The 17204-nt window shown below is 39.4% G+C and overlaps 1 protein-coding gene across 1 annotated transcript in view; it reads right to left on the bottom strand.

Annotated features, from left to right (window-relative positions):
* Positions 1–16981, bottom strand: part of ESR2 (estrogen receptor 2) — a 62345-nt gene extending 45364 nt beyond the window's left edge. The window contains exons 1-3 of the mRNA XM_047767509.1: positions 16530–16981; positions 14276–14448; positions 4777–4893 (exon numbers count right to left, since the gene is read on the bottom strand). Of these exons, the coding sequence (XP_047623465.1) occupies positions 4777–4893; positions 14276–14448; positions 16530–16882 (643 nt within the window). The 5' untranslated portion in view covers positions 16883–16981. The remainder of the gene's footprint in view (positions 1–4776; positions 4894–14275; positions 14449–16529) is intronic.
* Between the last annotated feature and the right edge of the window lie 223 nt (positions 16982–17204).

Here is a 17204-nt window from a genome sequence, read left to right as displayed (position 1 = left end):
AGATTATCATACTAAATTAAATGTCAGAGAAAGACAAATATTGTATGATATCACTTGTATGTGTAATCTGAAAAAAAAGATACAAATGAACTTATTTACAAAAAGAAATAGACTCACTGATCTAGAAACAAATTTACAGTTATCAAAGGCAAAGTGGGTAGGAAGGATAAATTAGGAGTTTGGGATTAATACATATATATTACCATATACAAAATACACAACAAGGATCTACTGTGTAGCCCAGGAAATTACTCAATATCTTGTCATAACCTATAGTGGAAGATAATGTAAAAAAATATATAGATATTTATATTTACATTTTTATAACTGAATCACTTTACTGTACACCTGAAACAAATGCAACATTTTTAATCAACTCTATTTCAATAAGAATTAAAAATAGAAATCAATAATAAAATATAATTTCTAAGCCCCTTTAAATTTGAGCACAAAATGTTTCTAAATGTCCATTAGTTAAAGAGAAAATTTAAACAGGAATTTAAAAAGATGTAAGTCACAGAGTTCCTATTATTGCTCAGCAGGTTAAGAACCCGACTAGTATCCATAAGGACTCAGGTTCTATCCCTGGCCCTGCTCAGTGGGTTAAGGATCTGGCGTTGCCATGAGCTGTGGTGTAGGTCACAGACATGGACTAGGTCCCACATCACTGTGGCTGTGGTGTAGGCTGGCAGCTGGCGCTCCGATTCAACCCCTAGCCTTGGAACTTCCATATCCTGTGAGTGCAGCCCTAAAAAGCAAAAATCAAAAAAAGACATAAGTCAGGATGTCATTAACATGGGCATAACTTCTACATGAAGTGTCCCTAAAATAAATCTAAGTGTTAAAACCAGAATGCCTATTAGTTATTATTAGTTAGGTGGCATGAGAAAACTTATTTGTTCCCAGGAAAATTTATCTGAATTTCCCTTATCCCTGGCTAACTGCTGTAGAAGGATGGGCTCTATTCATCTAGGGATAACTGAATCAAAAATTTTTCAAAGAATTAAAAGCCTAAAACAAAATGCATTTTACCAATAATCAGAGTCTATTATTATTTACATTATATACTATAATTATATCATTATTATTAAAGAACAATTAGAACTCCAGAGTAAATTGGGACACACTGTGTGGCTTATGAAAGTATCTTTCTGATTACACATTTCTCTTTTGTGGAGTACATGAGGGTAAGGAGTTTACAAAACAGGTTTCCATACAAAGCAAAAGGTTTTGATGCCCTATCTTCAGATTTATTTGACCAACTTTCCCCAACAATGTTCTATGCACCAGATCCTGTTCTTAGTTAGGATCAATAAAATAGAGCCCCTAGAATCTATTGGTAGAGCTATTTTTAACTGGTAAATAAGGTTGTAGTCTATATACTAGAATAAAATGAAATTGAGAAGTCAGAAAAAAAATAGAGTAAAATAAATTTCTTGACAAAGGACTTGCATTTTTCTACCAAGGACATTCCTAGTGTTATGGCTTTGACGCTGTAATCTAGGCAGAGTCACTCAGTGTGCCTCTGAGTGAGGCTGAATGAGAAATTACCAAATCGGAGTGATCCATGTTACAAAGTTCCCCAGTGAGACAAAGATGACAACAACAATGGTAAATGATGATAATGACAGCTAACATCTACAGGAAGCTTCTAATGGCAGACATTGTGTATCATACATAGATGACCCCATTCTCACAAATGCCCTAGAGGACAGGCACTATTCCCACCTCCAACATACACAGAGGGTCCAGGTACTAGAGCCCAAATAACTCACCCAAGGTAGAAAGGCTAGAAAATAGCAGAAGCAGGTGGAAATCCAATCAGTGGTCTGAATCTGGAGCTGGTGACTTTAACAGCTATTTTACACCACCTCACCATCAAATCACTTTCAAGTGTATGTACAACAGGTGGATTAAAAGGTGGCATCTGAAAGATGCTGAGTTATTGTCCCAACACAGGGATGTAGATCAAATATATAGCTATTCAGGTTGTTTTGCTGGCTATTTACATTTCAGTGCACCCTTAATAAAGCTTTATCCCTCAGGTTAATCTGTTTGGGTGGGTATCCTCTTACCATTTAAACAACAGCTAAAGAGACAAGATGGGAAATAGAGAAGAAAAAGGTGATAACCTAAGGGAGAGGATTTCTTAATAAAAGGGGGAAGTGGAATTGTCCAGGAGGATCCAGAATGCAGGGAGAATCCCTAATCTTCTAAGATTGGACAGAGGAAAGAATCTTGATCGAAAGTTTTTTCAGGAGGGTGGACAAGAATTTCGTGCTGCAAAAGGAGGGAGGCACAGTAAAGAAATTTCACCCATATGGTCTTTTTCAATGGTCAGTAAAGGGCCATAATATCCTTCTGGTTACAAATCAACCTACTTCATTTCTCCCGTAATCTTGAAAGATAATACTTTTTCTTAGCTAACTCTACCTAGCAACTTTTCCGGCCAAATTCATTGGCCTTTTCCAGGAAAAATTTATCTGTATCTCTAAACTCTGCTTTGTCAAACTGTATTGTATCAAAACTCCTAACTTATAAGAGTTTTTCAATGAGGGAGAAAGGAAGAAAAACTAAAACTGAATGCCAGACCTATGCTTGGTCTTTATATATGTTTTCATACATATTCCTCACAAAACTCAGTGAAGCAGTATCTCTGTTTCAAAGATAAGGAAAGTGAGGATCAGAAAGTTTAGGGTGTTTAGGCGGTCACATTAGCAAGAAGAGATGAGACAGAAACTGAGATCAAGTCTACAGGGGTCCAAGAGTGATGTTCTTCTCACGACATACAGTGCCCCCTACGGGCAGAGTGTATCTGCTGCTCCTGATCCTGAACCTGCAAGGGCCACAGCCACCAACAGACCCTGGTATATTCAACACGTTCTATCCCAAGACTAAGTTGGAAGTTATTTAAAAAAAAACATAACTTAAAATATTGTTTAACTTGGAATTCCCATCTTGGTGCAGCGGAAATGAATCCGACTAGGAACCATAAGGTTACAGGTTCAATTCCTGGCCTTGTTCAGTGGGTTAGGGGTCTGGCATTGCTGTGAGCTGTGATGTAGGTCGCAGATGTGACTCAGATCTGGTGTTGCTGTGGCTCTGGCGTAGGCCGGCGGCTACAGCTCCAATTAGACCCCTAGCCTGGGAACCTCCATATGCCGGGGGTGTGGCCCTAAAAAGGACAAAAGACAAAAAAATATATATTGTTCAACTTAAACATGAAATATTTATTTACAATCTTTGGTCAGAGGGCCAAGGATTTCTCTTTAAGCACCTCTGCCAATTAAATCACAAGTTAGTCTCCTGTGTAAATCACACCCATGATACCTTGCCTCTGGATTTCCAGTTTCAGCTACTTTAAAACAGAGTAAGAACTTAGGTACTCCTAAAGCAATCTGAATTCAGACTCTTTTTGGGTTTATGCTTTCCCCCAGTCTTACCCATATTTAACCCAATAGCTATCAGTCCTTTATAGTTTTATTCAAAGCTTTCACAGAAACAACCATCTTTTCCTACTCATATTTCATGTTTGCATAAATTTTAATTAAATTATATGAGTTAATAATTACAATGAGACAAACAGGTTTGAGAAGAAGCCCAATGGTTACTGATGAAGATTTAACTGAAGTGGTGTTTAGGTCATGGGCACTCACAGGATGTTTCACAGGGAAAATGGAGAACATTAGTGATTCTCAGGAGCCAGAAAACTGAGATGAAATTAACAGAACTAATGTAATTCGGTACTAGGTTAGGAGACAGAGAATATTTGAGAGGTAGAGCTACTAAGAGACTGTCAGGGAGAGGAGAGAGAATTTTTTTTTTTTTTTTTTTACTTTTCAAATAGTTACAAAGAGGAGTTTCCTGGTGGCTTAGCTGACAAAGGACCCAGTATCGTCACTGTTGTGGCTCGGGTTACTGCTGTGACACAGGTTCAAGTTCTGGCCCGGGAACTTCTGCATGTCACGGTGGCAGCCAAAAAAAAAAAAAAAGTTACAAAGAGGGAAATTACAACTAAACACTTGTAAAATACTGGCTACCAGAAGAATAAGAAAAGGGCAGGCAGGGCTGATATGAGTGTATATGAACAAGGAAGTGTGTACAGACAGGTGAATTGAGTTGGCCAGGTGGAGAGAGTGGAGTGTAGGCATGATTATCAGTTGTTATACTAATGTCCTCATTCCCCTTTGATTTTTCAGGTATAAATACATGTATAAGTATTTACACATATATATGCACACTTACATACTGTCTTATAACAAAACCCATCTCTATGTGCTTTCCAGAGTTCTTCTATGTTTCTGACTCCTATGTATTTTTTACACTTCTAGAAAGTTAATACAGGGATTGGCATGAGTCTTCCCCACGGCACCCAAGCAACCCACTTTCTTGTTACCACTTTAACTGTGAACATTTACCAGAACTTCATCCTTACACTTTTCAAGGCCTCTGGCAGAGCCTGTTTCAGGGCTTCTGGGCCAAGAGTTCTCTAATTCATGCAGCAACCTCTTCTATGTCAGACCACTTGAACTGTAGAAACTTCTTCCCTGTGTTGGGCCAAAATCTGCCTCCTGCAACTTGTTCCTTTTCACCCCAGCTCTGTCCTCTGCAGCTGCAGAAATAAGTCAAGGCCCCTGCCATGGAGCAGTATCCAAACACTTGATGATAACTACCAAGTCCCATGTCTCCTCTCATCCAGGGGACGTACCTCCAGGGAGGTCCTCAAACTGTCCCCAGCATGTCTCACACACAGCAAAAGGGGAAAGAAACACTCACCACACTTCACCATTCCGACTTCATAGCACTTTCGAAGTCGGCAGGCCTGGCAGCTTTTACGCCGGTTCTTATCTATCGTACACTGGTTTGTAGCTGGACAAATATAATCATTATGTCCTATAGCAGAGCAAAAAAAAAAAAAGGAAATGTGTCGTTAGCCTATTTTGATTAAACGTCTTCCTGGCCAACCTTGCAGCTAATGGTACAAGCTGAGAGACAGGGGACGTCCATGGACACCACGTTCGGCCTCATGAGTGTGCTGAGTGAGTAAAAGAAACCTAAGAATATTTAAATATTCTCCTTTTTTAATAACAAGGTTTTTCTCTGCATGTTATGAGAATTCTCAAGAGATGCACTTAAAAGTGGTTCCTCTCTGGACATGGAAAATTGGACATGATTTGCTGAAACTGATTTGCTCCAAGTCCCAGAATTCCTCGAGAGAAATACTGTGTCAGTTTACCCATTTCCACTACTTGTATTCTTATTTATTTATTTATTTATTTATTTATTTGTCTTTTTGCCTTTCCTAGGGCCGCTCCTGTGGCATATGGTGATTCCCAGGCTAAGGGTCTAATCGCAGATGTAGCCACTGGCCTACGCCAGAGCCACGGCAACGAGGGATCCGAGCCGCGTCTGCAACCTAACCACTGCTCACGGCAACACCAGATCCTTAACCCACTGAGCGAGGCCAGGGATTGAACCTGCAACCTCATGGTTCCTAGTTGGATTCATTAACCACTGTGCCACAACAGGAACTCCTCGACTGCTTGTATTCCTTCACATACAGTTTTCTTTGGGATTTAACAGGGCATTGTAATAAGAATTCATAAGTAAATAAGAGAACTAAAAAGGTCAATTTGAAAAATGTAGAAATCAGCAAACTAAGGACAGAAAGAACTGCCACTTGAAAATGACTGTGGTGGATTAGATTATTGTTCTTAATTCTTCACTGTCCCCGTTAGACTTTGACCTTGCTGTATCCTAGACCAAGCAGAGTATACCTCCCACCAACTCATGTTGGGCTTGGCCATGGGACATGCTTTAGCTAACGGTAATGGTAGTAAGAGTTTGACTTGGCCTCTTGAGCATGCATGAAAAGAAAAGGCCCAGGGTAGCCACTGGTCCAAGGAGAATGTGGACACGTGCAGATCAGAACTCAACCTAAAGCCCACAGAGCCAGGCCTTAGAAATAGAGCCACCCTAAACAACTCATAGACCATAACTAAAAAAAATAATGCTCACTACAGTAAACTACAACCTAAACAGTTGTATGGCAATCTCTGACTAGGATAATGATACTTCTTTTAAATCTTTTATGTAAGGGAGAGAGAAGAAAATCTCCACTTCAAAAAGCATTATTTCAGATGCTACATGGACAACAGATTAGAAGCAGAAAAAATGAGGGAGGCTGGGAGACCAGGCAAGAACCCACTGTAGCTGTGCAAACCAAAGAGGAGGCTGCCTGGATTGAGCATCAGTAGGAGGATGAAGATAGCTCAGAGACCTGAGAGATTAAGGGAACAGAAATTATAATAAAATAGATCAAGAATGAAAGTGAATAGGGTATTTTGGTACCTTTATTTTCCTTTTTTTTTGTTTTTTTTTTTGCCTTTTCTAGGGCCACTCCCACGGCATATGGAGGTTCCCAGGCTAGGGGTCAAATCGGAGCTATAGCCACCAGCCTACACCAGAGCCACAGCAACACAGGATCCGAGCCACATCTGCAACCTATACCACAGCTCATGGCAACGCCGGATCGTTAACCCACTGAGCAGGCAACCTCATGGTTTCTAGTCGGATTCGTTAACCACTGCGCCACGACGGGAACTCCGGTACCTTTATTTCTTAACTGAGTCTTCCTATTAACAATAGGGTCTGAACATCTTACAATAAAATATTTAATGGCCCAGAATTTCAATGTGGAAAATGGATGATTCTCAATGATAAATGAGCAACTCATAAAAGAAGTCATAAAAGAACATAAAGGAGAGGATTCCATTTATACAAAATTCAAAAACAGAAAAAAATAAGTATATCCCTACAATATAGTTTAAAGTGGTAAAAACATGGCAAGGAAGGAGAGGTTGGAACTGCCCTGTTTGTAGGGGAAAAGGTGCTGTAATTGAAAGGACCACCCAGAGAGATGCCAGAGATATCCTATTTCACTGAGCACTAGTCACATGGGAGACTGCTCTATAATTATTCTCTAAATTGAATATAAATATCGAATTTTATATATCTTACATATCCTTTATACATATGAATACAAATATAAATACTCTATCCTCTGAGAGAGACTGGAAGCAGAGATATTTTGAGAGTAACACTCACTCAGATCTTGGTTTATAAACATTATTCTCCACTGTAAGAAACATGGGACTTTGGAGAAACACCTTATTCTAGCTTATCCCAAGGGGGCAGGAAAAGTAAAGATAAGCCTGAAACATCTTATGCCAGGAAGTAAATAAATGCCCAAAAAATTTAAGGAAAATCTATTGACCAAATCTGGGATAATTTGGACATCCAAACGCAAACACACACACACACACACACACAATGGAATAAGTGTATGTCCTAACTTTATCCCCTGAGAGAGCCTGGGATTAGGGATACCAGCAGCCAGGAAAGTAGCAAAGTGGAATCAAAGCAAACATCACCAGTAATGGGACAAAGTGAAATCAGGCACTACATGAAAGGAGCCAGTCAGAAGAACACAGCATCATTTCTGTGATATTCCTGCCAATGACGTGGAAGCTGAATCTACTGATGAGGGACCAATCACACAAACCCAAAGTGAGGGAGAGGCATTTTGCAAAATAACTGCCTATATGATTCCAAAGTGTCAAGATCGTCAAAACCAAGGAACAGCTAACTGAGGACTGGTCTAGACAGAGAGAGGGAGGCTGAAGACCTAACAACTAAATGCAAAGAGTGATTTTAAATTGACAACTGAATGAGTCTAAGCATTAGATGGTAGAAATCCATCAGTGCTAATTTCCCTTGTGTTGGGGTCATATCAGAAAAACATGTTAAAGTATTTAGGGGTGGTGGGATATAAGGTTGGCAACTCATGATTTCAGGAAAAAAAATATATATATATGCACATTTTCTGTAAGTTAGAAACTCATTTAAAAAATGCTCTGTTAGGAGTTCCCGTGGTGGCGCAGTGGTTAACGAATCCAACTAGGAACCATGAGTTTGCGGGTTCGATCCCTGCCCTTGCTCAGTGGGTTAAAGATCCGGCATTGCCGTGAACTGTGGTGTAGGTCGCAGACGCAGCTCGGATCCCGCATTGCTGTGGCTCTGGCGTAGGCTGGTGGCTACGGCTCTGATTAGACCCCTAGCCTGGGAACCTCCATATGCCGAGAGAGCGGCCCAAGAAATGGCAAAAAGACAAAATAAATAAATAAATAAATAAAAAATGCTCTGTTAGCTTCTCCAACAATAAACTATTTCACACAAATATAAATTCATACAAATAAACATAAAATACAGATAAATTAAAATTTATCAATATTTCAAAGTTATTATTTTAAGCTCTGAAATTAGCTCCTCCCCCCAAGTTACCACATTTTAAAGAACACTTCAAAAAGACACAGTGACATGACTGGGCCATAATTAAAATTTTAAAATTCTCTCCCCCTTTATTTTTCTCTTAGAGTTTATTATAAAGGATCATTTTACTTAAAAAAAAAAAGGGCCAGAAAGCACAATAATATGAACATTCTCAATAAGACAGCCTAGAAAAGAAAAGGTCTTATGCAAGGTCATGATAATTCACGTCACTTTTGGCAAAAAGAAAAAAGTCCTCCTTGAACTGCACCAACCACCTCATGTATTAAAATGGTTTTCATGTTCCATGCCACAGTGGGAGAAGCATGCTGCTTCCACACTAACAGAAGTATGAGAAAGGTCTAAAGCAAATGAAAAGCAAAATATGAAGCTAATTCTTTTGGTTAAGATAGAAAACTTCATAGGAAAATGCGCTTTATAAATACAACACATAAAAAATTATTTTTAAAAAATGTATTTATTTATTGGTCATGCCCACAGCATGTGGAAGTTCCTGGGCCCGGGACTGAACCTGCGCCACGGCAGCAACCCAAGCTGCTGCAGTGACAATGCTGGATCTTTAAGTTGCTGTGCCACAAGAGAATTCCCATAAAAGGTTATTTTTGCTCTCTGTGAAAAATTGAGTCTCTCTTAATACCTATTATTTTTCATATCTATCTGCATGAAGGAAAGAGATAGCACTGGACATGAAATCAGAATATGTGAGTTTAGTATCAGCTCAGCCTCCCAGTTTCCTCATTTTTTAAAATAGAGCAATGTTTATCACCCATACCCTTCCTGGCACTCTTCTACCTCAAGAACAGGCATCTAGGAGTTCCCGTTGTGGCGCAGTGGTTAATGAATCCAACTAGGAACCATGAGGTTGCAGGTTGTCCCTGCCCTTGCTCAGTGGGTTAACGATCCCGTGTTGGTATGAGCTTTGGTGTAGGTCCCAGATGCGGCTTGGATCCTGCGTTGCTGTGGCTCTGGCGTAGGCCGGTGGCTACAGCTCTGATTAGACCCCTAGCCTGGGAACCTCCATATGCCATGGGAACAGCCCTAGAAAAGGCAAAAAGACAAAAAAAAAAAAAAAAAGGAACAGGCATCTACCCTGTGTTTTGTTCCCTCAGGACATCCTTCTTGAGTTCAAGATAAAATAAGTCCCAAGTAATGGAACATATGTCTCCAAGCGAAGACTTTTTTACACAGTCTATAGCTAGAGCTTTCCATTTAAAGTTTAGCCTATTGGAGTTCCTGTCGTGGCGCAGTGGTTAACGAATCCGACTAGGAACCATGAAGTTGCGGGTTCAGTCCCTGCCCTTGCTCAGTGGGTTAACGATCCGGCGTTGCCATGAGCTGTGGTGTAGGTTGCAGACGCGGCTCGGATCCCGCGTTGCTGTGGCTCTGGCGTAGGCCGGTGGCTACAGCTCCGATTTGACCCCTAGCCTGGGAACCTCCATATGCCGCGGGAGTGGCCCAAGAAATAGCAAAAAGACCAAAAAAAAAAAAAAAGTTTAGCCTATTGACAGAATATTGTAATTCAACTATGATAGAAAAAAAATTAAAAAAATAAAGTTTACTATCTTAAACGAAGAGTTGAAGATTCTTAAGGAGTAGTCAAATAGATTTTAACTTTCAGAGTAAAATGATAAAAGGTTATTATAAATACCAAATGAAAGTGCACAGTAGAATATAGCAGTCATATTACTATTATATACACATATAAATTAAATAGCCAAAAGTATGAATTTTATGTAAATACCATGGAGAAATGAGCCAAATACATATCAAAAAAATAATAAAACTTTAAAAGAGATGTAAAAGACCTTAAAAAATGGAGACAACACGTATTTTGATGTGAAAACTATTACAAAGTGATTCCTTCCCCAAAAAGTCATAGGTTTAATAAAATATCCACTCTTCTGATCGGTAAGGATGGGAAGCTACTTAATCAAATTATCCTAAAGTTCCTGTGGAGAAATAAACATGAAAAAATAGCCAGGACATTTTAAAAATAGGAGGTATTTGGAGTTCCCAACGTGGCTTAGCAGTAACAAATCTGACTAGTATCCATGAGGATGTGGGTTCGATCCCTGGCCTCACTCAGTGGGTTAAGGATCTGGTGTTGCTGTGAGCTGTGGTGCAGGTCACAGAGGTGGCTCGAGTCCTATGTTGCTTGGCTGTGGTGTAGGCCGGCAGCTACATCTCTTACTTGACCCATGGTCTGGGAACTTCCATATGCCAAGGTGCGGCCCTAAAAAAAAAAAAAAAAAAAAAAAGGAGGTATTTATGCTGGCATGTATTAAAATCCTTTATAAAACTATAGTCATTAAAATAATGTGGTACTTATATGAGAATGAAGAGATAGATCAAAAGAACAGTCAGATTAAACACAAGTATATACACATATTTAATATATATCGTATAAATAGCAAAGATGAATGAACTTAAGATGTTCAAAATCATCAGTAATCAGAAAAATGAAAAATAAAACCACAGTGAGATAGAACTACATACCCAACAGAATGGCTAAAATCTAAGACAGAAAATATGGGAGTTCCTGTTGTGGTGCATTGGAAACAAATCTGACTAGTACCCATGAGGATACGAGTTTGATCCGTGGCCTCGCTCAGTGGACTAAGGATCCAGCATTGCCATGAGCTGTGATGCAGGTTGCAGACGTGGCTCAGATCCCACACTGCTGTGGCTGGAAGCTGCGGTTCCGATTTGACCCATAGCCTGGGAACCTCCATATGGCACAGGTGAGGCTCTAAAAAGCAAAAAAGTAAACTTAAAATATCAAGTTTTGATAAGAATGTGGAGCAACTGGAATCCTCATGCCTTGCTGTTGAGAATACAAAATGGTTCAACAACTTTGGAAAACAGTTTGTTAGTTTTTTAATAAAGCTAAATATACATAAGCTTGTCATAAATTAGCAATTTTACTCATATGTATTTATCCAAAAGAAACAAAAATATATGTTTACACAGAGAGATATGCCTAAATGTGCATAGCAGTTTTATTCAAAATAGCACAAAACTAGAAACAACTTGAATGCACAAATACACAAAATGGGATATCTACTGGAATATTAGTAACAAAAAGGAACTACTAATACATTCAACAGCACAGATAAATCTTGAAAGCATCATGACAATCGAAAGAAACGGGGAATGTGGGGTTAGTAGATACAAACTATTGCATTTGGAGTGGATGAGCAATGAGGTTCTGCTGTATAGCACTGGGAACTATATCTAATCACTTGTGTCCATCATGTTCCACACATGATGAAAGATATTATGAGAAAAGGAATGTATATACATGTATAACTGGGTCACTCTGCTGTACAGCAGAAACTGACAGAACATTGTAAATCAACTGTAATAAAAATTTAAAAAGAAAGAAACCATACACAACTGGTTACATACTTTATGATTCAGTTATATGACATTCTAGAAAAGGCAAACCTTTAGGGACAGAAAACAGATCAAGGGTCAGGAGGTCCTGGGACCTGGGGGTGTAAGTGGCTGTAATGGGCATGAAGGAACATTTGGATATTGTGGTGATGTTCCATATCTTAATTATGATGGTAGTTACATGACCATGTGCATTTCCAAAATTCATAAAACTATGAAACTAAAATAGGGAAATGTTACTGTAGGTAAATTATATCTAAAAGAAACTAAACTCCCATACTTTAAAAAAATCAATGAAAATGGATTTATTCAATACACCAATGTGGGTAAAATTGACTATTTAAGAAAATATATTTGATTCTTATTTAATTCCATATACCAAGAAAACTGAGTGGCCATTTTTAGTTATTGCAACACATTTTACTGGAGGGCACCAAAAATATGAATAGTCCAAAGAAATAATCCTTCAGGCATTAAGCAACTGCAAGAGCACTTAACTCTTTGCCATTTGCCATTTTAGGACATGGCATTCCCTTTCTCTTCCTCCAACAATTCCTCTGCTCATGCAGAAGAAGGAATGATGTGTGGTGAGCAGGGGAAACTTCTTTTCATTGTTATTAGCTACAGCCTCAGGGTTCATGAAATATAATGAAAACTATGTCCTACAGATAGATTTTTCCCCAAAAGAAAATAAGAAGCATCTCTTTTTTAAGAATGTAGTTAGTTGTCTTGGGTCAAAATTTCCTCAAGATATATAATTCTAGAACCTCAACAAGATAGAGAATTGTCATCATATCAAGAGTTTGGTTCTGAATTCCAGAAAATCTGAATCATTCTTATCATATAGCACAGTAAACTGGACCTGGCCTTATAATCTACTAGGACAACTATCATAAATAAAATTTTTTCAAACACTGTTTTAGACGTAGACTGTTTAAGCACTCTGTGTGTGTAAAAGCAAAATAAGCAAACAGGTGGATTTATGTTTGGATAACATTTTATAAGATCAGCTTCCTTATCTGTGTTCTTTTTTCTTTTGATAAGAAAGTAAGTTTGGAAATGGCAGAGGGCCCTTAGCCACCTAACTGTAAAGATTTTTAAATGAGAGTAGAATTAGAAGAGAAATACAAGGAAGAAAGGCGTTGATATCTGCAAACAGATGAGTTAGAAGAAAAAGTGGAATATCTTGAATTTGCAGGATGTTTATAATTGTATTTTCATATAACCAATGTCATTTCATTTTTAGAACAACTCTGTGAGTATGTCCACGTCACAGGAGAGGGAAGAAAAATCACAGAGCTACTAAGGGAAGGATCCAAGACAAAGAGGTGGTCATCTCTACAGGGTGAATTTCAGGAGCTTCATAGAAAGGTGACTCTTGATCTACTAACATTCTCCTCCCCACCACCCTCTGCATTCAATCAGTTTTTCTGCTTGAGGTAATGTGTTGTCTTAATCTAGAGTTATCATTGGGTGAATTAACTCAGTAAATTGCTGTTCACCATCTGTACACTATGAATTGCTATAAAGTTGCTTTCCTTAACCAGATAAGAACAAGGCACTGGGGCTTTGGCAGAAAAGGGAAGGGAGCTACCAGATGGACTTAGGACAGTGCCTGGGAGGAGCACTGCCGGGGGCGGGGTGGTTTAAGGGGCAGAGACTGATGATGGTCTGCAAATTCAAGATATTCCAGCAAAAAAGTGACTTCAGCAAATCAGGGCCGACAAGGGAGCGAGAGTGGCAAGGACAGGTGAGGAGCTGGCTGGCCTTGAAACCAGGTGTGCACAATTTGAAACTGATTTAAAAGGTGACTAAAAAGAAACAAACAAAAACTCAGCCCAGTAGAAATCTGGAGAAGGGTAGGGGAATTGTCTAAACCAAGAAGAGAAAATGAGGTCATGAAGGCGGTCCCATTAGTTTAGGTCAAGACCTGCCTCTAGATCAATTCTCAAAGACCAGTGGAGTTAAACTATTGATTTCTGACTATTCCATAAAATGTATTTATTCTCTCTTCCCCAGGAGTCAGCCCACCGTCCTGATTGTTAGGTACGCCAGATATTAAACATAAGTTAAAGGAAGAAATAATCGCACTTCCTAACAAGCACAGAATTTTCCCCCAAGCTATATCTTCACAAGGGTTGTAAGTAGATATCTTCTCCCAAGAAGGTGGGGGAAGACCCATTTGGGTTCTTTTTTCAGGGGCCACGCCCCACATGCAGAGGTTCCCGGGGCAGGGATTGAACCCACGCCACAGCAGTGACCAGAGCCACAGCAGCGACAAGGTCATATCCTTAACTACTGGGCCACCAGAGAACTCGTAGAGACTCACTGGGGTTCTGGGATAGAGATCTGCAAACAATCCACCCCACCCTCCACCCCCCACCCCCCAATAACACACACTCCTCTGAACTGCTTATCAAGTACTTTGTCTACCAAGCAGGCCAATGGTGAAATTTCTGCTAGGTCACCTGCGAGTTTGTTTAAAATCAAAAGTGGAAAATTAAAGAAACAGGTAAAAATACTCTTGTACCTTGAATGCTTCTTTTAAAAAAGGCCTTACATCCTTCACACGACCAGACTCCATAGTGATATCCTGACGCATAATCACTGCAGACAGCACAGAAGTGGGCATCCCTCTTTGAACTTGGACTGGTAACAGGGCTGGCACAACTGCTCCCACTAGCCTTCCTTTTCAATGTCTCTCTGGGGGCAAAGAAAACATTCATTGTAAAAGAGCATTAATGGAAAAACAGGGACTTTCTAGGGAAAAAAAAAAAAAAGCAGAAACATTGCCAAATTTATCTATTTTCCTTCAAGAGTTCATGATAAATATATTCCAAGAAATCTGATCAAGCAAAACCTTTGGTACTGATATCAGATCTACGAAGGGTCACACTGTTGGGATGACTGATGTCTCCATGTGGTTAGGCGGGTTTATTCCAACCATACAAGGCTGACGAGCACTGGTAACTACGGATGGCCAACTGCAGCCATCAGCATGTACATCTTGAGTGGAATAAGTGACCAGATTGAATCTGGGTGAGGAGAGTGTGGAGAAGGAAAGGGGAGAGAGAAAGGAGAAGAGAGAAGAAAGGGGGAGAGAGTGAACATGTACCTGTCATTTGAGAAGGCTTTGAAGGTGTTCAATGCTGGATGGAGGGCGGGGCCAGGGCTTCCATAAGGAAGGAAGAGCCCAACCAGGGAGCACTGGCAGGCACCAAAAACACACTTGGCTAGTTTCTAATTTTGCTAGGGCATGTTTCTTTTGGAAAGGAAATGGTAGAGGTGAGAATGATTTATAAATGAAGGTAATTATATTGTGGTTTGGTGTACCCAAATATTAGCAGCATTCTCATTAGAACTTGTGCTCAGAAACAAAATATTTCTTCCCTTAAGGGCTACATGAGAGGAGTTCCCAATGTGGCTCAGCAGGTTAAGAAACGGATTAGTATCTATGAAGATGCATGTTAGATCCCTGGCCTCATTCAGTGGGTTAAGGATCCAGCATTGCTGTGAGCTGTGATATACATCACAGATGTGGCTCGGATCCCCTGTTGTTGTGGCTGTGGCAGAGACTGTACGCCTGGGAACTTCCACAGGCTGTGGGTGCAGTGCTTTAAAAAAAAAAAAAAAGGCTGAATGAGAAAAGACTATTTTTTAAAAGTCATCTGCAATTTTCATATTCTCTTTTACGAACAAACAGAAACTTCTTAAAAGAAAAATAAAATTACTGTGTAATATGGCTTTCTTGAAGTTTTATCACACACTTGAAATAATAAATTTCAACATCAAATATGTTCCAATTTTATACATTGGTTGTTTTGGAAATTTATTTCCCCCTCATGTTTCTCCCTATTCTACCCTGCCTTCCATAGCCATGATTATCATTTAAAATACCACAAATTGAATGGAAATAATCCATCATGTTACCTCACACTTAGATTTTAAGAAATTTCAACTAAAGTTCACATTTAAATAGTTTCCTGTCAATCTTTATAAAATATTATTTTACTTCATTGTTGAAAAGCTCGTCCCAATTTTTGTCTGTCTTTTCAGGATTCACATGTCTAGTATTTAAGTTAAAATACTGACAGTTACCTTTATCTTGGACACAATTTGTCATGAACACTAAACTGTAATTTCACTGCAAATAAAAATCTAACTTGAAAGTAAAAATTTCCTTTTCAAACCCAAATCACTTCATCAAGAAGAAAGTGATTTAAGTTAAACCTTTGTTTTCTAAAGACCATAGTCACGATAGTGAGTTCCCCCCACAATACAGATCTCTAAAGGTCAATTTTTAGGAGTTCCCATTGTGGCTCATTCATTTCAGGGGAAATGAATCTGACTAACATCCATAAGGACTCAGGTTCAATCCCTGGCCTCAATCAGTGGGTTAAGGATCCACTGTTGCCACGAGCTGTGGTGTAGGTTGCAGATGAGGCTTGGATCTGGCATTGCTGTGGCTGTGGTGGAGGCCAGTGGCTACAGTTCTGATTCAACCCCTAGCCTGGGAACCTCCATGTGCCTCAGATGTGGCCCTAAAATGACAAAAAAGAAAGAAAGGAAAAAAAAAAAAAAGCTTAAGGTCAATTTTTAAACAAGGAGTAGAACATCAGGATAGACATTCTAGAATTCAAAATTCTACAAGTTGGAATTATCAGGTGTCTTAGGTACTCTATGTGATCTACGTGACAATAAAGACCCTGTATAATACATTTCTTCTAAGTTGTAGGGTGATTTGAGTAATGCCCATGAACTACAATTCAGAAGACTGGATTTACCTGTTCACAGGTAAGGTGTGTTCTAGTGATCTTGTGTCACACCAAGGACTCTTTTGAGGTTCTGCATACAGAAGTGACGGCTGGCAATGGATGGCTAAAGGAGAGAGGTGTCCAGGAGTTGGCCACAACACATTGGGGCTTGTGGCCTGTCGACCAGGCCCAACTTCGGAGTTATTGGAAATACTGTAATTCACCACAGCAGGGCTATAAAATGTCATGGCTGAATATTCATGGCAGCTTTCTACATAGGAGGAAGGGATATATATGGGGCCTGGCTCCAGGGGCAGGACAGATTGACTGCAGTTGTAGGAGACAGGAGAGTTAAGGTTAGATGGTGAGTTTTTGATATCCATTGTCTTGAATAGGTCACAGCTAGGAAAACTCCTTGTGAGAAGAGGCACAAAGGGACATTATAATTTTCTCAAAGAGTCATGGACAGGTATGGCTGTAAAGAAAAAAGAAGACATTTCTAAGTTACAAGTGCGAGCGCAACTATTAAAAAGGCTGGCATATTTTAATTAAACACACACAACACATAGCACACATTTGTATGGACCAAGAAATACACCCTGAAAAATAGACATGAGAATATTAACCTCAGAGGGGTGGCAATGTGAGGCATGGAACATCCCATTTTCTACTTCATTCACTTTCTTCCTCCATTTGTTGTTAGTC

This window comes from Phacochoerus africanus, chromosome 2 (assembly GCF_016906955.1).
Source record: "Phacochoerus africanus isolate WHEZ1 chromosome 2, ROS_Pafr_v1, whole genome shotgun sequence".
Taxonomy (NCBI): Eukaryota; Metazoa; Chordata; class Mammalia; order Artiodactyla; family Suidae; genus Phacochoerus; species Phacochoerus africanus.
Note: the sequence above shows the minus strand (reverse complement) of the source record. Positions and strands in the feature narration are given on the sequence as shown.